The following is a 22,692-nucleotide window of genomic DNA, read 5'->3' as shown; positions in this document are numbered from 1 at the left end:
ATGTTCCCTAGGCAGCACCCCCCCTACCAAGGTCATTCCCACATACCAAAACAGCCTGGTCAATTTCAATTGTAAGATTGTTGCCTACATTAAAACTCCTGGTCAAATTATTAAGGTGAAAGTGTCTGAAACTTACCCTAATCAAAGTGCAGCCTGCATAGCTTCAGTACTTGCATTCGTAAAAATTTTTGCATCTTGATTTAGCAGAGCAATTGGTCTATAATTAGCTACCTCTGTTGAATTGTTATTTGATTTCAATATGACCACAATTCTTGAGTCCTGCCACGTATCAGGCACTTTACAGACTAAGAATATTGTTATATAATTTACCTAAATAAGGATTTAGTTTGTCTTTAAATAATTTGTAAAAAGAACTGAAGATTTTTACATCTATATTAGCTATGAGATTGAAAGAACTAATGAAACAACATATTAATTTAGACCAATATGGCTTTGTGAAAAGAAGGCAAGTCTCAGATCCCATTAGAAAAATGTTAAATTGTATTGAATATAACAAAAAACACACGTCACCTTTTGCTGTTTTCTCTCTTGATGCGTACAAAGTCTTTGATCAGTTAGAATGGATTTTTCTAGAGAAAAACTTGAATAAATATAACTTGGGTCAAAATTTTTGCTCAGCTATACTTAAATTGTATAATACTGTAAAGGCTACTGTAAGGTCTAATAATTTAGAGTCCAAAAGGTTCCAGATATATAAAGGGACAAAAAAGGGATGCCCTTTATCTCCCATACTATACATACAATCTGCAGAGCCACTATTATGGAGAATCCAAAACAATGAGCAGTTGCTAAACAGTGAATTTTTAAGTGAATGTGATGTGAATGTATATGTCAATGATACTGCACTGTTCTTATCTAAACCAACCAAAGAGCTGCCAATTATTATTCAAAAAATAAATACTATGGAAAACTAGTAGGATTTAAAATTAACTGTAAAAAAACAGATAGTTGTCCTAGAGTTATTAGTTTTTCCAAAATTGTTTTATTAATTCCAAACTATCCCAATATATTTTGAATTATAACATCTTGAAATCCTGGCAACAAATGTTTATAAAATTGGTGTTTAATATAAAAAGACCAAGAATAATGAAAAAAAAAACCTTCTATTTTTGAAACTACAAAAAGGGGGTTGGGGCTTCTTGAATATACATTTATATTATACATCATTCCAACTTAGACAATTTTTATTTCTGGTGGAAAATTTTAAATATAGAAAGTCAGCATGAATGGAGACTAAGTGGTTGATAAATCAAAGAACAGAATTGATACCCTTTCTGAAAGCAAGAGGTATAAAATGGGTAAATCCAACATGTATTAACAGGTTTCTTGAATGTTCTCTGAGGATTTGGAAATATTGGGGGGGGCAAATTAGTTCCCTGTCCTTCCCCCTTAATGCCAATTATGGATCACGGCTGTTCCCCAAAAAACCTAGCAGGGCTATCCAGTAATGTGTGGAAACAGCAAAAATGTTTAGGCTAAGGAATTATTTCATAAATAATCAAGTAACTCCCAAAGGCATTTTATTTATTTATTTATTTATTTATTTATTTATCGAATTTATATAGCTGCCCATCTCAGAAATCAGCATGTATGGCTGCTAATTAATGAAATGAGGTTTTTTTGTTAAAAATAAAATCTGTAAGAAGGTAGCATTGCAACCATTAATAGATTTTGAAAATCTTATGTTAGAACCTTCAGAGTCCTCTAAAGGTCTAATATCCATAATATATAAAATCCTGTTAGAAATGGTTGGAGTGGGATGAATGTCTTTCAAAGAAACATGGGAATCAGATTTAACAATATCTCAGACAAACAATGGGCTACACTTTGGAAGAACTCCAATTACAATCTATATCAGCAAAGATCAGAGAAAACTATTTAAAAGTTATTTATAGATGGTATTATACCCCCATACAGCTGGCTTTCATGCCTAAGGCAGGACTAGAAACTCTCTGGTTTCTAGCCTGTTGCCTTAACCACTAGACCCATTAAAGTCAGTCTGATATTGATTCCTGGGAAGATATTAGTCAGAGAACAAGGAAGAAGAGAAAATAAAGATCAATTTTGATGGAGTTTTTTTAAAATGGAAGTGGGTAAACTGGGCTAAACAAGAACTGTCCAGGAAAATTAAAGGCATTAAAAATAAAAGTGATAAAATCAAGCTGGAAGAAAATGTCTCAATTCCTATTTTCAGAAAATAAGACTACAGATTTGCAGATGATATGAAAATGGGGCAACAGCAAACACCTTAGAGTAGGGTCTGTCAACCAGGCTTCCATGGAACCCTACGGTTCCAAGAGAGATCACCAGGGGTTCCCTGGGAGATCATTATTTATTTAAAAAATTATTTCAAATTTGGGCAACTTCACATTAAAGAGGTATGTTTCATTCTTTATTTTTAGTTTAAGAAGACTGTCAATGCATATATACAGCCCTACACATGAAACATATATAATAATTTTGTAACATCTGGCCTATATTTAAGCCTGAATGCGCAGGGGTTCCCCAAGGCCTGAACAATATTTCAAGGGTTCCTCCAGAGTCAAAAGATTGAGAAAGGCTGCCCTAGAGGAAAGTATGAAAATTAAAGATGGTTTTGACAAGCTGGAAAAATGGCAGAAATTAGCAAAATGAATAATTCCTCTCTATTCTACATTGGTCAGACTGCATCTAGAATACTGACGAACTAGAATATGTCTAGAAGAGAGAACAAAAATGATAATGAGCTTCAAAGGAAAAACAGCTGGATATGTTTAGCCTGGAAAAGAGATGATTCTGGGGCAATACGATAGCTGCCTTCAAGTATTTGAAGGGCTGTCATGTACAAGACAAAACAGAGTTGTGATGCTTTTTCTTCACAATTAATTTTTGTGGTAGGGTTAGCTAACAGATTTGAAAATGGTCCAAGGTCAGGCAGTGAACTTTGGAGATGAGATGGACCCCAGTAAAGTTTTCCCGATTTAAGCCTAAAGACCCTTCACTTATATAACAGTGCTCTCTGCTGAAATCCTTATCACAGCAAGGTTGGCCTCTTCACACATTTTATCTTCATTACAGCATAATAGGTGCCTGCACAAATAAGAGTTACGATAAGGTGCACACAGTGACGGGATTGGTTAACAACATCAGATGGTCTACTGTTGAAATGTCATCAAATTTAGACATGCCTCAATCACATAAGTTTCAGAAGTGGGAGAGTGGCAAAGAGGCAAGTATGCATGAAATGTTGACATCTCCACTGAGCTTTATCTCAGTTCAGACCCAAAAGCAGGATCTGACTGGGAGAAAACAACATCAGAGACAAACTCTTCAGAACCAGAAGAATTTAAAATAAATCAGTCCAGGAGCCCCTCTGAGGTGTCAATATGGTCGGTACCCTCCCCAAGTTTACACACAATTGCTGGGAGTTTTATTGTAATGTACTTTCCCCGTTGTAGAGACTCAGGCAATGCTGCCACATATGTGAAGTCTTATTTGGTCACAATTCAGATTTACCGAAAGAAGTGGATTCCTCCCGCAATAATTATGATAAAAAATACTCCGGGAAATAAGAATTACCATTCCCCATGGAGTTCTATCACAGCCTGGGGAAAATGGGACAAAGGCGCGTAACTGTGCGCAAAGCGGGACGCTTTTCGAGATGCACGTCTGTGGGTCTCCCTCCCACTCCCTTCCTGCTTCCCTTTCCTCTTCCATGATTGCCCGCTCAACCCACCGTCATAAGCAGCGGCGCCGGTTCCAGTAGCAGTTACACTCGGGGCAGATGTAGATCTCCATTCCGCCTTATGCTTCTTATGTTTCTTCCCCATAACTATAATTATAATCAACTATCAAAACTCACTTTTCCCACCCCACCTGGAAGCCACTCCTCCCTCTAATCTAAGCAACTCGGAGATGGAAGGAAATGACGTAAGAAGCTAACACGGAAACACTTATGATTCACATTGGATCGTGGTTACTGAAGGAAGAAGCGCGGGAAATTTGTACAGACGTAAGTAATTAACCAAAACATGTTCTCGATTGCAATTGAAGACGTCTTGGTTATTAGGTACGTGGGTTATGGGTTTTTTACACCCTCGCCTTTGATGAAATATGTGAACTGATGTGCCTATATAAGGTAAGATTGTTCCAAATTTTTCTTAGGACTACTAAGAAGCAGAACTTAGGAGGGAAACTATATAAACAGAAGGAAATTTGACTTTCACTCGCCTTTGCAAAGTAGGCTGCGCGGGTTCCCGGAAAATGTAGACAAAACGGCCGTAGGATTCCACAAACCGATGTAATCCCAAGCTTTGTGGATGTGGCTTTCGTTTTCTTGAGTAAGTGAACTGAAAGATTACTACTCTGGGGAAAGCAACGTTAGGTACTTGGAAATTATCTTGTAGGTAGGGAAGGAAAAGTGTGTGTGTGGGGTGTGGATATATATATATGGAGATACACACACACACACACACATATTTAATGCGTTCAGTCGTGTCCAATTCTCGGAGACTGCCTGGACAAATCCCTGCAGTTTTCTCGGCAAGGTTTTTCAGAAGTTGTTTGCCATTGCCTCTTTCCTGGGGCTGAAAGAGAGTGACTGGCCCAAGGTCACCCAGCTGGCTTTGTGCCTAAGGCAGTTTCTAGCCTAATGCCTTAACCATTACACCAAACTGGCTCTAGGTGGATAATATGAACAGTCTATTAGAAGGGCTTTTTAAAAATGAGTAAATGATTTATCAAATTAAACTAATGTCTTTGTGCCAGAAAAGAGAGGACATCGAGCAAAAATTAAATTATGATACAAAGAGTCAAGTGTTTGTTTTGCAGTTTTGCGTTAAATTAAGAGACAAGAAGTCGTTACAGGTGTTTGAACATCCACTGATCTCAAGATGTGGTAGGGGGTTATGCTCTTCTACTGCCTGATGGCTAAATGTGTAGAGAAACTGTATTTTCTTCAGCTGAATCAGTTTCTGGGTATTTGTCATAAAATTGCAGACTTGTTTTGAATAAGTTAGGGGTGAGTAGCTTTGGAGACCTTAAGAGCATATTTAGAGCTTTGGGAACAAGCAGGAACACTGCCATAAAATGGCTGCGATAAGATGTGGCTAGTCACAAAATGGCGGACATAGGAGGTGGCTTGTCTAGGGTTACCAGAAGTCTGAACAGGCAAAGGAGGTCACAGACAACTGAAAAGGAGGACAAAGGAGGGAAGGGAGGACACACTAACTGTTTAATTACAGCAAAAAACAACAAAAATGTACTTAGGCCTACATGTATATGAACTTAAATTTTCCGCATCGGAAAGACTGGTTTTCAATTGCAATAGTTTTCAAATCTTAATTTTCAAGAAAATGCTAGCAATAATATAGAGATAATGACACAGTTTTCAAATTTCACCATAGGAAATGTATGGTAAAAATCATGTGATATATAATGATCATAGATTTGAAGGGGCTGGATTGAAGCCAATTGCTGGAATCAGGAAATAAATAATATAAATCTAGGCTGTTGAGTCTGTTGACAGATGAGGAAAAGAAAGCAGACAATTTACAAAGCTGTACATGGATGTTTGAATGACTACTTTGTGAAAACAGTCCAAATTTTTTAAAAATACTAAAAAGTATTTAATTTTAAGGCTATCCTTGCCAGAGGACATGAGAACAAAAAGGAGGACATGTCTGGCTATTGCTGGTCATCTGGTAACCCTAGGCTAGTCACAAAATGGAGAAGGGAGAGTAAAAAAACACATTAATTTAAATCAATTAAATATCAACAGTTAAATGAATAAAATATAGATGTATGCATTTAATTGTATGTCTTTCTGATTCTTATTCAGACAATGATAACAATATTTTATTTATTTATTTAATCTATTTTATATCCCACCTTTATTATTTTTATAAATAACTCAAGGTGGCGAACATACCATATACACCTTCCTCCTCCTATTTTCCCCACAACACCCTGTGAGGTAAGTTGGGTTGAGAGAGAGTGACTGGCCCAAGGTCACCCAGCTGGCTTTCATGATTAAGGCAGAACTAGAACTCACAGTCTCCTGGTTTCTAGCCTTATGTTCTATCCTTATTTGTAAAATAGAATAATTTCCTGTCCTACAACCTATGCTTTTAAGATGAGCAGCACATGGAATTAAACAGGTTATCCAGTTTTACAGTTTTTCAACCTTAAATGTCCAAACCACTTTAAATATATTAAATAAATGAATTGCCTCCTCAATCTACAGTATGTGTACATTATTTCTAATGTCTGTGGCTTATAAATAAAGGGCTTCCCCCATCTGTTATTTTAGTATATTTATGCATCTCACATAAACTCAGTTTTGTTACATGAAGTGATACAATAAATGCTGAAAGATCGAGAATATAAAGTAATTTAATGCTTTTCTCTTCAAAAATACTTTGGTCCACACACCATAAAAACATTTTTAATTTTAATAGATAGCTTTTTGTAAGATAAGTTTCAAAACAGTAAAGTTGAAAGCTGACAAATGTAGCGCTTTACAAATCTTTTACCAATTGAGAAGTATCATCCTAAACATAAATAATGGGGTTTCTTTCTCTCCCCACCCCCAAATATAATATATTTCTTTTCTATGCCTTATTTCAGTAAAGGACAAGACTAACGGTTGGTGGGAGCAAGACTCTTTACTTTTTTAAAGGAATGAAATGGATCCCTTAAACATCTTCAGTGAATACAAAGTCCAAAAGGGTTAGCCCCTGGACACTTGTGAGCCACATGTGACCACCAGGCTGCACTTTCTGCATCCTTGCAAACCTTGGAAGAATTGGCAATGGGAACTGGTGGGCAGCTATGGCTAGCAAGGCTCTTCTTTTGCTTCTCTCTACAAGAAACATTAGGAGGAAGGGAGGGGAAGGATAGTTCCCAGATTTATTCCTTTTGTTCTAGCAGAGGATCTTAGCCAAATGTATCACTTCAGTGCTATTCAAGAGTTAGAGTTAACACCAACAGAAACCCAATGCTTAGAGCTACTGAATATAAATGAGCTGCAGAAATCCCAACAATCATTACATGGAGCAAAGAGATACAGATTAAAATGGACTCTTTGCTGCCATTTAGTGGTTGTCCGGGTTTTTGCAGCCCAGATACAGCAGCCCTAACCTTGCTGGTCTTGCCCATTCCATGTCAGAATTGTGGAGGAAAAAGCAACCTACAAGTGATGTCATTTCCTCTTCAAGAACATCCTCTATCAATAGAATACAAATCTCAAAGAGAAACAGGAAAAGCTAAAATGGTACAGGAATAAGCCTTCTGCATTATGTGCCTTAATTATATCTTGAACAATTAATAAAAAAATTAATAAGCTAAATAAAAAAATAAAAAAGGACATCCTCTATCAATAACTCTTGAAACTGCCCAATGAGCTTGCCAAGAAGGGGCTGAAACTGCTCCCCATGCTGAATGTGTCCTGGAAAAGCAAGAATAGGGGATTTAGGCCTTGCATACTGCTGATCCTCCCATACTTTCCCATGCATAATAATGGCAAAAGACGAAAAAGGGAAATCTTCTGAGTAAACTGGGAGCACAGGTAGTTTGTAACCAATCTAGGAAGTGATCTTGCTTAATATAACTGGATATGTACAAGAATAGTCAAATGGAAACCTAACATAGCACTATAATGCAAAATGAATATGGGCTGCATGACCAGAAGCTTTGAATTATGTTTCTAAGTGGTATAAAGGCACTGTTCAGTTGCAAGCCAATATGCTTTAAATGTTCCAGGGACATTTAGAATGTAATATAGACTTGGTTTAAATTTGTTTTAAATTCTTCATTATTTAGATCTTAAATGTCTTTCAGACTATGGACAGATTGGAAATCCAGGAAACTGACAAGGGTGCCTCCATAAAATGGTTGTCATGGGGCCACTTCTGCTTTAATGTGTCTGATAAGCAAATCAGAAATGAAAAGACAATAGAGAAATTGGCTAATGAAATATGAAAATATGCTTAGAATGATCAAATATGTTATTTCTAAGCCTTTTTAAATGTATAACCATTCTTTTAATTAGGTTTTTATAAAATGGATGAAGCAGCAGGTGATTTAAAACTGCCTCTTCAAAATGACTCTGAATCCCTGCAGATACACGTGGAAGTTCATCAGAAATCAAACAGGTTGGTTTTGCATTACAGATTTTGTTCTGTGTTGCAGGGAGTCTCTCCTACCATTTCTACCAGAGGAATAACATGTGCTGTAGGTGGACAAAGGATTACTGTAGTTCCAAAAGACGCAAGTCTTCATTTTACCCATAATATATTTAGAGAAGGAAGCCTCGTGTGGCACAGAGTGGTAGGCGGCAGCATTGCAACCGAAACTCTCCCCACGACCCAAGTTCGATCCCAGCGGAAGCTGGATTCTCAGGTAGCCGGCTCAGGTCGACTCAGCCTTCCATCCTTCCGAGGTCGGTAAAGTGAGTACCCAGCTTGCTGGGGAAGGTGACGACTGGGGAAGGCAATGGCAAATCACCCAGATATAGTCTGCCAAGAAAACGTTGCAAAAGTGGCATCCCCCCAAAGGGTCAGACATGACTCTGTGCTTGCACAGGGGACCTTTCACCTTTTTTTTTCCTTCATATTTAGAGAAGACAATTCTTCTCAATTAGTATTCCAATGGATGTAATAGACACATTAAGTATATGAAACCACCATCTACAAGGATAAGGGTTATAATTGTTCATGAAGATTATTTTTGGTGGCTGCCAGGCACCTTGACTCAATTTTTTTCACGCTGTTCTGCAGAACACTCTGGTTCCAACCCTCATAAAAGGGTTCCATGTGGGAGTACAGATCTTCCCCCCAAAAACGTTCACTCAAAGACAGGGACATTCATTGCACTTTTTCAAAGGTACAGTAGAAAGGGCAGGGTTTGTTCTCCTGTGAAAGAATACTACAACCACCATATTGCAGATCAGGGATCTGGTTGTTGTTTTTTAAACAGGTTCCATGGCATGAAAAAGTTTGAAAAGCCCTGCCCTAATTCATCTGATAAAAGAAACTGCAAAGCAGAGTTCTAGCCTGCAATGTCATCTTTCTTCAGAAGATTGCCTGTGGCTTTCTGAGCATTCTTTTAAAAAAAGTTGGGCACCCACCTGCCAAAGAAAAATACGAAGATAAGCTGAGATGATAATAAATATCCTGGAAAGTTGGTGGCAGGTGGAGGAGAGCGTAATCATGCTGCTTTGTATTTTGGTAAATAGGGCTTTGTGATTGCTTATAGAAGCCGTTTTATGAATAAGCAAACATCCCTCGTGGCAGCTGTTTTGTGAGAGCGCCTGTGCTCTCAAACTTCATAATGTACCCAGAAAGGTTGCCTAAGTTTTCTTTTGACACTCAAGTCTGCAGACAGAATGTTATCTTTGCTTTTGTTTATAGCAGCTAACTGATCATCTTGTTTATATCAAAAGGCTTTTTTCCCACTTATGTCAGTATGAGTACTGACAGGAGATTGTGCTGTACGATTTAGTAGTTCAATCATAACTATGCAGGCTTTTCTTTTTTTAAGTTTCTTCTGGTATTGGTATCAAATTAGTATATTTTCTTCAATTGCTTAAGGATATTATAATCAGAAGTATGTGGGTTATCAGTGAAGTGTGCTTTGTATGTGCTTACCATCCTCTGGTAGCAGGTTGGGTGGAATCTCATGTCTCAGCTGGTTGAAATAAGTGGCACTGTATCTTTCCTGGGTGTAGTAGTTATGGGTAAAGCTGATTTCTCTCCCTCTCCCCCCATTTTAATCAGCACTGCAAAAAGAGAAGATACCAAACTAAGTGTCTTAAAGCTACTGAACAGGCACAATGTTATTTTTGGTGATTACAAATGGACTGAGTTTGATGATTGTTTCCTAACAAATAATGTGCAGTCAGTTGCAGTTGTGGATACCGAGCTAAATCTGAAAGAAAGACAGGTAATTGGTGTTTCTTCTTTTGCTTATTTATTTATTTCTTCATGTTGAGTATTTTATTAAAATTATTGAAATGTTTTTGAAATGTGAATAATAAAAATAGTTACTATTTTTCAAATAATATTCAAATAATGCTTATGGCCATTCATGCCCTAGTCAACTCCTGTTTGTACTATTACCATATGCTCTACATAGGGCTGTTCTTGAAACTGCAATTGTTCAGAGTGCAGTGACATGAGTAGTTATGGGAGCATCTTGGTGTATCCATGTAACAAAATTACTCTGCATTCTGCAGTGGCTCCCTATAAACTTCCAAGTGCAATTTAAGTTGCTAAGAGACTAAACCAACTTGATGACATATAATCAATATCACCTGTAAAGCACTTCATGGCATAGGATCAAGTTATTTGTGGAATCACCTTCTCCAATTACCTTTGCTTGGTCCATGAGATCCAGCAGAGTGGGCATGCTTCAGATTCCTTCTATGAAATAATGTCAGCTAATGGACCCAGGAGGCCTGCCTTATCTCTATTGTAATGCCTGCTCTGTGAAACAACATAGTCCCAATCTTTTTGTCATTCTGTAAGGTCCTGAAAACTGATTCTTTCCCTGGGCATTGGATCAGAATGCACAATGACCCTGTTTAGAGAAAGGTCTTGCATGAGATATGCTTAGTTGGCTTAAATTAATCCTGTTATTTTTGTTGTTCTGTTCTTTATTCTAGATGTTTACTGTTTTTTATTTTTAGTTCCTTGTTTTTATGCTTGTACAACTTGTAAGTAACCCAGAGTTACTTTTGGTAATTGGGCAGCCACACAAATCAAACAATTAAATATAATAAATATATTATTTAAATATTTAATTTTAAATTAACTATTCAACCATTAAATTGTTATTAAATATAACTAAAATGCTATCATTGTAGGAGGAGACCCATGTCAGTCTATGGTGGCAAAAATCAGAAATTTAATAGCACCTTTTCTGACTAAAAAAGTTCACGAAAGCTTATACCTTTTAATAAAATTGTTAGTGAGAAAAGGTGCTACAAGACTTCTGATAAAATGCTATCAGTTACTTCCATAGAACAAGCTTACTGAAATGAAAGCAAATCCTAACACAATTATTTTTGGATTGATTATGAAAAAAGTGTTCCAAAGTTATTCCCTTCTCCCAAATATTTCAAGAGAGTACATTGCATGTGAGAATTCCTAGCAGTGACACACCCATAATTTGTAGCATCCATAATTTAATAATCATAAAAATGCAAAAACATGATTCTAGAGATGAACTATACCACCATCAACAATGGATCACATGTTTAAATGCCTCCTGGATGAAAAACTAACTGCAAGTTGAAAACAAGTATAACAATGTGTATGTTGATGTATGTTGATGTTACTCAAAGCTATGCTAACTTTATCTGCAGAGTGTTTTTCTACTCATGGAGAAATATTTAAACATGTTATTTCCTAACTAATAACTGAATAGAAAGAAGGAACAATACTATCTCATTTTAATTCATAGGTAGATGCGACCTTGTCTTGTGATGAATAAGGCCCGTTTAGATTAATCTTTTGAAAATCACCTTAAATGTTTTTATCAACTGTCAGTATTTTTTATAACATTTAACCATGCATTTAAGAGATTTCTAAAATAATTGATAGTGATTGTGATGTTCTGTACATATCTGTCAAGAAGTACTTCTCATTACAGCATATTTCTAGGTAAGTGTGGGTGTAATTGCAGCCTAACTTGTTTTTTCTTCTCCACTGCAGCCTATCAGCTTGAATAAATGCAAACTTTTAATCCATATTTTTCATCTCAACGAGGAAGGGCCTAGTACAGAAAATCTGGATGCAGAGGATGAGGATATTGTTGCAGCTAATCATTGGTTATTACCTACAGGTATTTCAAGAAAACCTGCAAGTACAATTTGGTTATTTAAATGGACAAGATTTTGTTTAAATGAAAATTAAGAGAAACAATAATGATACTGAACACCATTTTGAAATGAAGTACACTGCTTTATGAAATTAAAAATATTTCTGAGATGATGAAATGCATTCTAGTAGACATAATGATGAACTTAAACATTTTCAAATTCCAGTGGGAAAATGAAGCATGAGCTGAAAAGTGTTTATGCTGAAATTCCTGGGACTTAAAAGTTTTTTTTAATGGTTGGCTTATACCTCATGATTTCTATAGGCAAAGATGGAAGGAAGGATGTTATTTGATCAGAAATATACATTCTTAGCTTTAGACTTTAAAATATGTTACTTTGCAATCCTTTTATCCAACCGCTTTTACAAATATACCATTTAAACTAAGAGTAAGATAAGGAACACCCCATAAAAATACATGCAATCACTACTTTTGTTTTCATTTTTACTTTGAAGCCATGTGATTTTGGTTTTTCATTTTCTCACATACTTCTTTTCAGCTAATTGGGAGTTTTGTGACTGGCTAGTATGGCAACATTTTGTGAATGGGCAAACTAACCTCTCCCTCATTATTATAGTCACTACAACCTACTTCCAAAATTCCAAGTGTTTCTATTTCCTACTACACTGTTTTAAATCGTTCATCTTTTTCTCTCTTTTTAAAATAATATATAGTTTTTGTGTTTCACAGTTGAATTCCATTGTTTGTGGGAGAGCCTGATTTATGATGCTGAAATAAAATCAGATGTAAGTTGCATTTTTATCAGATTTATAAATGTTGTCTAATGCAAATGTTTGAAACAGTACAATTTATCATAGTCAATCTTGCTATCTCACATTTTCTTCATTTAAAAAGATGTCTTTTTTAGAATTATTTTACAGGATCAGAATTGAACTATTAATTACAAGAGAGAATTTCCTCCTTCCCATGATTGATAACAAGTATTAATAGCTGATTTGCTTAAACCATTTCACTGTATTTCCTAGCATTTATTTGTGCCATTGGAAAAGTTGGAGCCTCCTGATTGCTGCAAAATAGAAATGCATTACAGGAAACGAAAAAATAGAGTGGAGTTGATGGTAAGGAGAGGTTAGGTTTGTATAGGGAATTTTAGCAATTGGAGTTGGCGGTGTTGTTTTCCACATTGCCAGTACTATATATTTTAATCATCCAACATTTATTATGTGAATAATTTTTACTGCTATTTTGAATTGTTATTGAATATAACTTTACTTTAGGTTTAAATAGTGTTGTTACAGCCAGTACATCTGACATCTGAAAGTAAGACTTCATGCATCCTGTAAAGTGGAGTCTAGTCGACAAAAATATATATCACAATGTTTAAATGCCAAAAGCTTTTGCCATAATAAATGCTATTTTCCATTTAAAGGGCAGTCATAACATTTGAAGGAAGACAATTTGAAAAGCATTTCCTCTTAATTAGGATCTGCAACAAGGGAGTGAAAGTGGGTGTTGGCATTGAGGCTAATTCTACACATACAGTGCATAAGTTAAGATTGTTTTTGGTTTGGTTTTGGTTTTTTAATGATAGGAGTTAAGCAAGGCAGAAATTATTTCTGACATCAGAAGTGAAATGTCTTTCTTTTACCCCCATCTTTAAGGTGAGCAAAGTTTGGGCTGTTGGGAGCACATATTAACTTATATGTTCCAGTATGACCAAAGGCCCATTTTATAACCAGGGCAAACCTTGCTTTCATATCCAACATAACTCCTCTTCCAGGTGTGAACATTATATTACTTTCTGCTGGGTTTTGTGGTTTTGAATTAATGGGGGAAGTCATTCAAGCCTGCTAATTTTTTTCTGTAGGGTTAGGAATTCTCTTTCTTTTGGCAAAGACTTACATGAAATTATAAATAACCTATAAATTCCTACTTTTTTATACACACATATATATCTAGGTGACACTATTTCGTACATTGGATTTTAGTCCTTTTGTCATACTTAATCTACACATTTACTTCTATGCGGATATATTCAACAATTTACTTCCCCCAGATCAGATCACCTTCATTTAGATCTATTGTGTACTCTCCCTTTCTCTTAGTTTTGCAAACACAACATACCTATTTTCCACAGATACTGCCCTCCACAGTCCATCATAACTTTAATCAATTGAAATTTTCACATAATGTTTTTAGTAGAACAGAAGAATAGAATAGAACCAGCCTTTGTTGAACCTGTGATATGGCATTAGGGAAAAATCTTTTTTTTCCTTTTATTGGCTCATTTCATGTATTTTGGTAATGTTTGTACATACATTAATTTCCTATGAATGGGAAAGACATTCATTTTCTGAAGGGAGCCTCATGTAATCATTTGTACAAATGCCCTATTTTAAAAAAGCCAAATTATCCAGTTTAGGATTAAGGACTGTATGTTACAGTCTTGAATCCTGAAGAAATAGCAGGCATTTAAAAGTAAGGATATTGAGAAATTCTAGTTATTTACAGGAAAGATATCATTCAGAAATAAGTACACTATTTTATTCTGAAATTCAGTCTGTTTTGATATAATTTGATTTGTTCCAAAATCTTATGTTTATGTATCTATTGTAGGATGCACTTACCTCCATTCCACAAAGTGGAAAAAGTATCTTGGAAAAATAGTTATTTACTAAGAAAGGATTCTAAATCCCTATTTCTATTATGTCTAAATATAGTTGGTTTGCTTTTCAAATTGATGGAAGCAATGAGTTTAATAAAAATGTTCAATTTTGTTCTAATATGCTGTTTTCTACTTTTCTCTTTAGTTGTTAAATTATGTGACTACAACATTACTATTCTCTGACAGAAATGTTGATAACAACTTGATATCATGGAACAGAGTTATTCTATTACATGGTAACTATTACCTTTTTAATTAAAAAGTATGCAGCTAGAACAGTTTAGTGTAATGCTTAGCTTATAGCATTTTGTAAGACTGATATGTTTCACATTTAGTAGCTTAAGTAATTTTAGAATAGTTCTTTAAGAAAATCAGTATTATTACCCCCATAACTTTATTGTATAAGGGAAGCTGAAAGATGAAGCAAAATGTATTCCCAGTTACTACTTTACACCGTGTTTTCATATACTGAGCAGCTTTGTGTGACATTGCTATTTTGAGAGCAGCCATAACACAGTAGCAAATGCTGTCAGCTGACGTGGCAGGAAACATGCTGAATGAAATTATTTAATAGTAACTGTATTCTATACTTTGATTGCAGGTCCTCCAGGTACTGGTAAAACTTCTCTTTGTAGAGCAATGGCTCAGAAGTTGACTATTAGACTTTCTCATAGGTAATTTTAAGTAATGTTTTCTATATTCAAAATTAAAATAGTATCAAATCCAAAAGCTAGCATTTCAACGTTAATTTGCAAAGGTTCCCTATTGCGTGTTCACTGCTCTTCATTTAAACTAACTTTCCTACTTGGACATCATTCTGTTCCTGCTGTGCAACCTCCACTTCCACAACAATATAAATATTTAGATGAAAACAAATTAAAAGCAGTAGTGTATTTCAGAGCAATATAAATTAAAGATTATGACCTGTAATAACTCTGAAATTGTTAATTCCCTTGACACTGAATAGTTTTCCTTATTTAATAATAGTTATTTCAAGTTATAAAACTGGAAGAATGTACAGGTGGTCCTCAACTTATGACCATTTGTTCAGCGGCCATTCAAACTTATGGCAGCACTGAACGAAGGGACTTACGATGGGTTCCTAAAGTTATGGCCGTTGCAGCGCCCCCATGGTCATGTGATCACAATTCAGGCACTTGGCAGCCTGCCCACAGTGACACTTCACCCACTCACCTATCTCCTGCCATCTGTGCCCTTTTTGCCCCCTGCACTTTTCCCCTCTGCTGCCCTAGCTGACCTTCGCCATCTTCTTGCTCCCGCTGCTGACCAAGCATGCCTGGCCTGGCCTTTCACGAAGCAACTGCTAACTGCACAGGGCTTTCTTCCCAGGGTAAAGCATGACGGTTTCCTTGTGAGACCTGGGGAAGATGGCCTCATGTGGCCAGCAGCTGCCTCGCGAAGGGCCAAGGGTGGCACACCTTGTCCGCAGCAGGAGCAAGAAGATGGTGAAGGTCAGCTGGGGTGGCAGGGGCCTTGGAGTGCAGGGTGTTGAGGGTGACTGTGGGTGGGGCAGGGTTGGGTCACTTCCTGGGACACAGTGGCTTTGTGCCGTGCTGTTGGAGCTTCCCAGGGCACAGTGGCTTTTCACCACACTATTGGAGCTTCCTGGGATGCAGCAGCTTTGCACCATACTGCTGGAGCTGTGGCTTTGCATCGCGCTGTTGGGGTTTCCCAGGATGCGGTGGCTTTGAGCCACATTGTTGGGCTGGGGTGGCTGCAGCTTTGCACTGTGCTGGGACGCAAGGGCTTCTTGCAGCCCCGGAGCTGCAGCATGGCAAGCAGCCCCAGAGCCACTTGGTTCTGGGGCTGCTTGCTGCCCTGCAAGGCAGGGTGCAGGGTGGCCAAAAGGGCAGAGATGAGGGGGAATGGGATTTTGAAGGGAAGGTAGTCCCTTACCTTGGAAGAACCGAGGCTCAGGGCTGGGAAGGACCAAGCCCGGAATAGCTTGGACTGGGGTGGGTCATCGCCTAATAGCCAGTGGAATTCACTTAACGATGGCAGCAGGGAGTGCCAGGATTGCTGTTGCTAAGTGATGCGGTTACATGAAATTCTGGTCCCAATTGTGGTCGTAAATCAAGGACCTATTGTCGCAATCCAGCCAAAGTTGACCCTGTTTTCAGCCTCATTCGTTTTAGTTAATTCTCACAGTAAAGTGAGAAATGGTCAGCTTTGGTTTAATCATTGCTATATGCATAACTCTAAGACTATTGGGGAAAGTCTCATCTGATCTAATGCTTTATAAAGACATGACAGGAATAATAATCTTTGTTTTAAGGACTGATTTTAATTGAACTTTTAGGTACCGCTATGGACAGTTGATAGAGATAAATAGTCATAGCCTCTTCTCTAAGTGGTTCTCTGAGGTAAGTATTTCTATGATTTTCTCAGATGTTTATGCAATTATTTTTTGCCTATCTGTGATTTCTGGGACCCTGAATACCTGTCAGTTGCTAGGGCTTTTATACGCGTATCTTTTTAGCTTTTGGTGTAAAAATGAACTATCATATCTCAATATAATAAACTTGGGTAACGAATGGGCAAGCCCTTATTCATTCCAGGATCTGCCACATGTAGGTAAAGTAGGCAAGATGACTCAGCCCAAAAGGCTAATTACACTGATCAATCAAACATGGTTCCCAAACTTTTGCTTCTCAAGTAGGGAAATACCTGATAACGTATGGGGAGGGGCAGAGAATAATCCATAGCCCCTTTCTTTGGGCTAGAGAGAACAAAAGGTTAATTATTTTGGAACCCTAACCTCAAGAGGAGAGAAGAGAGTTTTGCTGGAGCAAAACCAAAAAGCCTTGTCTAGTAATATAGGAGAAAGAGATTGCTTCAAGAGAGATTTGGGGGGAAAGCTAGTAAGAGAGAGAAAAGTAGATTTGAGGGAGGTTCTGGGCTGAGATCTCTCTGGCGGAAACAGATGGAGGTTGTGGTCTGATAAATCTTGATGGAGCAGGGAGGGAGGCTGGAGTGGAATTTAAAGTAAATTACTCTTAGGTTTGTGGTTTAGGGGAGAGGTCTTTGGGAGAAAGATGGAGGCAAGTTGCTGAGAAACATCTCTGAAAAGGAGAGAGACTGAAACAGGAACACGGGAGAATTACTGCCTAGCCTCTGAGTAAAGTTCGGAGTCTAGTATATCCTAAAAAGACAGTAGTTAGAATGCTTTGTAAGAATTTTAACCTTTATTTTATGGGAGCTATGTCTGCTTGATGAGTAACTTTTGTAACTAAAGGTTATTGTTCTTGAACAAAGCAAACTCACTTTTTTTTTTGACACCTTACATTTGATCCTCAGATCTCACCCACTGGATCTGTGAACTTTATTGTTGTTGTTGTTTTTTAATCTGTTCAATTGTGTCTGATTCTCAGAGACTGCCTGGACAAGTCCCTGCAGTTTTCTTGGCAAGGTTTTTTAGAAGTGGATTGCCATTGCCTCCTTCCTAGGGCTGAGGGAAAGTGACCAACCCAGGGTGTTCTGCCAAGTGTCCAAGCAGTGATCAGGTGCTCAGACAATTGGTTCTTTTAGATACAGAGACAATAAGCACACCAGTGGATAAAGAAACTTCAAGCTTTATTATAAACTTAAGCAAACAGAGTTAAACAGAAACATAGTTTAGGCAGATAAAACAGAAGAATAAACAGCATAATATAAAGAAAGAAAAGTTGTAACATACCAAGCAAGTTGATACCCAATCTCCCATAGGCTGTCAAGAGCCCCTTAATAATGACAGTGGAGATACCCCAGGGCAGCTCAGTTTCCACAGCACCCAGCGCTCAGGTCTGTGCAGAAGGTCCCCGCAAACATACCCCAGGGTGGCTCCATTTCTGGAGTACTCAGCCCTAAGTGAGGGGAAGTTTCCCAAGCCCATTTTGCACATAGCACTCGGTATCAGGGTCTGTGGCCAAGCTCCCAAACTCAAAAAGTTTTTATCAAAGTCTGGCCCTAAAACTTGGTGACCCTGCTTCCATGGTACTGAGGCTGTAGGATCTGACCTTGACTGGATAGTTCCCAGGGTCTGGAGCAACTGTTTATGACACGATCCAAGAGTCTGGGAAGATAAGCTAGATAAGCTAGAGCTTAACAAAAACATCTTGGGGTTTTCTCTTCTCCCCCCCCCCCCATTTCAAACAGAAATAAAAAACAAGCCAGCTAAACATTAGTATAATTCAAAGTAAACTAAGCTTCGTGTGAAGGAGAAAAATCAAAATCCTTAAACTCCTCCAGATACAATGGTCTTCCGCATTGCCACTGCACAGTGTCACCCAGCTAGTCCAGGCGCGACTAGAACTCACCATTTCCTGTTTTCTAGCCTGATGCCTTAACCACTATCTTGAAGTTTATTGTAATTTGTGCTAAATCAAGTCTTGAATGTTTTGTGCCATCTTATCATTTTTGAATCTTAGATCTTACTCGCACACATCAAACTTACTAGGAGGTGAAGCTACAGAGTTTAATTTCCATTCATTATTATTTATTAAACATATTTGTATGCCATTGCAATAAAAAAAACCTGACTCTTGGCAGCTCACATAAAAAGTACAATATAAAACAACCCCCATATAAAAATTAAAAATACAACAACACAAAAATAGGAAGAGAATAAAAGATGGCAACCACAATTTAGGTCAGGGGAAGGCTCTCTGAAAAAGCTCAGTCTCAGTCAACTCGTTCAGAGTCAAGGAGTGCAAGCAAGGGCTCACCCATGTCCAGCCATGTTTTGGTAATGCATATCAGGTTTTATTTATTTATTTTATTTATATAGCTGCCCATCTCCAACCAATGATTCTCATGATTAAAATATGGATGAGATGAGTCTTCTTACAGACCAACCTTGCATTAAGTAACAACAGATGGAGACCAGGATCAGTGAAGCTCTGAAGACCAGTCCTCAGGGCTGAGAATGGGGGGCTGGAATGCAGCTATGGTACTAAATACCAAGGTTGCCTTCCCCAAGAGTGCCCCACCCCGTCTGCCACCATATCTTTTATCTGAAGAATAAAATAAATAAATTCCAATCACTACTATGATGTCCATGTCTGCCCTCCCTCTTCACAATATCCAATCCCCCCGACCCTTACCTTCCCACCCCTATAATTCTGGTGTAGTCTTGTCCAGATCCGCTCTTTGCGCACACAGTTCCTAATCCTGCTATTCTTGCTAGCTCTCAGATAGCTCAGTCTCCTTAATATTCAAATTCTTGTATCAGTAAGAATGACTTTTTACCTAATATTTGACTAGTGCTGGTATATGCAGACTCTCATGAATAAGATAACAGACCTCAGTCACACACTAACAGAAAACCGGGAGAGAATCCTGCTAATAAACTTCTCTTTCATTAAATTTCACTGAGAACTCAGTAGAAACTGAAACCAGTAAATCTAAACTTGGATAAACTGTGGGGCTTAATCTAAATAGTTTCTCCCCTATCAAATAAGCTTTCTACACTTGCAATTTATTCATCGTATCTATGTTGGGTTAATTAATATTAATTAACCCATTTAAAATGAGAAAAAATTACAATTAGTCCAGATTATAGGAAACCTATTGGGACCATTACCCTTGACAGTTTTGTGAACATGTCATAAAAACCAAATATACATTCATGCGCGCACACACACGCACACACACACACATGGATTTCCTGAGAATCATAGCCCAAATTACATTTTGCAGCAATGAATTTCAATCAGCCTAGTCCTCTTATTACATTGATAAAATAGATTAGCAGCAGATGTTTCTGTCAACTGATAATGGAGACCTCACAAAACACATTGTCCATAATTTGAAGTTAAATCCAGTGGACTCAGGCAGCCTTTCCCTATGTGACTGATCCTAGTGATAGTATTATCCAGCAAACTGGCAGGAGTCTGCCAGCCAATATCCCATCAGCAGTCAGATAGAATACTGAGTGAAAAGAGGAAAAAGTGAAACCAATTATCCCAGAATTTGTACTCATGTTTTTCAATCAAGTCCCTTAAAGGGTAATTAGAATTCTAATCATAGAATTAGAAGGGATAACTGAACCTATCCCCCTGCTCTTTACAGGAACCCAGGCTAAAGCATCCTCAACACTGTCTGGCCTTTGAATACATCCAGTGAAAGGAGCCCTGCTATTTTTCTGAGTCCATTGTTCTTGTTAGATTTTTTTTTTTACATTTATTATGCAAGTAAACATTTTGGCAAGTAAAGTAACTGACTTCTGGATTCTGTTTATATATTTCTGCATAATAATCATATCCCCATCTGAGACCTTATGAAGCGTTAACATCCTGGTTAACTCTTGCTCTTTGAGCCTGTTACAAGCAGCCATGCAGAGAGATCGATTAATAGCAAAAGGGCTGGCATTGCGCAATAGTGTTATATTTTGAAATGTAGGTTCATTGGTTTAGAGTAAAGTCTTTTTATTTTATGTATTTGTATTCTTATGCTTCAAAGGATTTGGACTTCGTTGTTGTTTATTCGTTTAGTAGCTTCCGACTCTTCGTGACTTCATGGACCAGCCCATGCCAGAACTTCCTGTTGGTTGTCAACACCCCCAGCTCCCCCAGGGACGAGTCCGTCACCTCTAGAATATCATCCATCCATCTTGCCCTTGGTCGGCCACTCTTCCTTTTGCCTTCCACTCTCCCTAGCATCAGCATCTTCTCCAGGGTGTCCTGTCTTCTCATTGTGTGGCCAAAGTATTTCAGTTTTGCCTTTAATATCATTCCCTCAAGTGAGCAGTCTGGCTTTATTTCCTGGAGTATGGACTGGTTCTTCAGCAAAGGATCGTTACCTTGTCGTGGTGCTGGAGCTTGAGCACCTCAATGGTGCCATGAGCTAAACCGTGAAGGGCCACCCAAGACGGAAGGTCATGACAGAGAGGTCAGACTAAATGCGATCCCTGGGGAAGGTAATGGCAACCCACCCCAGTATTCTTGCCGTGAAAACTAAATGGATCAGTACAACCAGAGATATGTCGGTATACCATTGGAAGATGAGACCCCCAGGTCAGAAGATGGTCAAAATGCTACTGGGGAGGAACAGAGGATGAGTTCAACTAGCCCCAGACGTGATGACGCAGCTAGCTCAAAGCCGAAAGGACGGCTAGCGGCCGACGGTGCTGGTGGTGAACGGCGAATCCGATGTTCTAAGGATCAACACACCATTGGAACCTGGAATGTAAGATCTATGAGCCAGGGCAAATTGGATGTGGTTATTGGTGAGATGTCAAGATTAAAGATAGAAATTCTGGGCATCAGTGAACTGAAATGGACTGGAATGGGCCACTTCACATCAAATGACCACCAGATCTACTACTGTGGACAAGAGGACCACAGAAGAAATGGAGTAGCCTTCATAATTAATAGTAAAGTGGCTAAAGCAGTGCTTGGATACAATCCAAAAAATGACAGAATGATCTCAATTCGAATTCAGGACAAGCCATCTAACATCACAGTGATCCAAATATACGCCCCAACCACAAATGCTGAAGAAGCTGAAGTAGAGCAGTTCTGTGAGGATCTGCAGCACCTACTGGACAACACGCCTAAAAGAGATGTTATTTTCATCACAGGAGACTGGAATGCTAAGGTGGGCAGTCAAATGACACCTCGAATTACAGGTAAGTATGGCCTTGGAGAACAAAATGAAGCAGGACATAGGCTGATAGAATTTTGCCAAGACAATTCACTCTGCATAACAAACACTCTCTTCCAACAACCTAAGAGACGGCTTTATACATGGACTTCACCAGATGGACAACACCGAAATCAGATTGACTACATCCTTTGCAGCCAAAGGTGGCGGACATCTGTACAGTCGGTAAAAACAAGGCCTGGAGCTGACTGTAATTCAGATCACGAACTTCTTCTTGCACAATTTAGGATCAGACTAAAGAGATTAGGGAAGACCCACAGATCAGCTAGATATGAGCTCACTAATATTCCTAAGGAATATGCAGTGGAGGTGAAGAATCGATTTAAGGGATAGGGTCCCGGAAGAACTCTGGACAGAAGTTCGCAGCATTGTTCAGGAGGCGGCAACAAAATACATCCCAAAGAAAGAGAAAACCAAGAAGGCAAAATGGCTGTCTGCTGAGACACTAGAAGTAGCCCAAGAAAGAAGGAAAGCAAAAGGCAACAGTGATAGGGGGAGATATGCCCAATTAAATGCAAAATTCC

At 38.1% G+C, this 22,692-nt stretch overlaps 2 protein-coding genes across 9 annotated transcripts in view; one reads left to right on the top strand and one right to left on the bottom strand.

The window, feature by feature from the left end:
- Positions 1–3,924, bottom strand: part of BRD9 (bromodomain containing 9) — an 80,152-nt gene extending 76,228 nt beyond the window's left edge. For 6 of the 7 annotated variants that reach the window (XM_063304269.1, XM_063304273.1, XM_063304270.1 and 3 more), the window contains exon 1: positions 3,737–3,922. In XM_063304269.1, coding sequence (XP_063160339.1) covers positions 3,737–3,830 — 94 coding nt within the window. In that variant the 5' untranslated portion in view covers positions 3,831–3,922. Of the gene's footprint in view, positions 1–3,736 lie in introns of all 7 variants that reach the window. The other variant, XM_063304275.1, reaches the window with a different exon arrangement.
- The window catches only part of TRIP13 (thyroid hormone receptor interactor 13), a 34,915-nt gene continuing 16,121 nt past the window's right edge, over positions 3,899–22,692 (top strand). The window contains exons 1-8 of one of the 2 annotated variants that reach the window (XM_063304278.1): positions 3,899–4,012; positions 8,051–8,153; positions 9,777–9,942; positions 11,715–11,844; positions 12,571–12,626; positions 14,652–14,742; positions 15,108–15,180; positions 16,827–16,890. In XM_063304278.1, coding sequence (XP_063160348.1) covers positions 8,062–8,153; positions 9,777–9,942; positions 11,715–11,844; positions 12,571–12,626; positions 14,652–14,742; positions 15,108–15,180; positions 16,827–16,890 — 672 coding nt within the window. In that variant the 5' untranslated portion in view covers positions 3,899–4,012; positions 8,051–8,061. Of the gene's footprint in view, positions 4,013–4,173; positions 4,341–8,050; positions 8,154–9,776; positions 9,943–11,714; positions 11,845–12,570; positions 12,627–14,651; positions 14,743–15,107; positions 15,181–16,826; positions 16,891–22,692 lie in introns of those variants that run through there. The other variant, XM_063304279.1, reaches the window with a different exon arrangement.

This window comes from Candoia aspera, chromosome 4, assembly GCF_035149785.1.
Source record: "Candoia aspera isolate rCanAsp1 chromosome 4, rCanAsp1.hap2, whole genome shotgun sequence".
Taxonomy (NCBI): domain Eukaryota; kingdom Metazoa; phylum Chordata; class Lepidosauria; order Squamata; family Boidae; genus Candoia; species Candoia aspera.
Note: the sequence above shows the minus strand (reverse complement) of the source record. Positions and strands in the feature narration are given on the sequence as shown.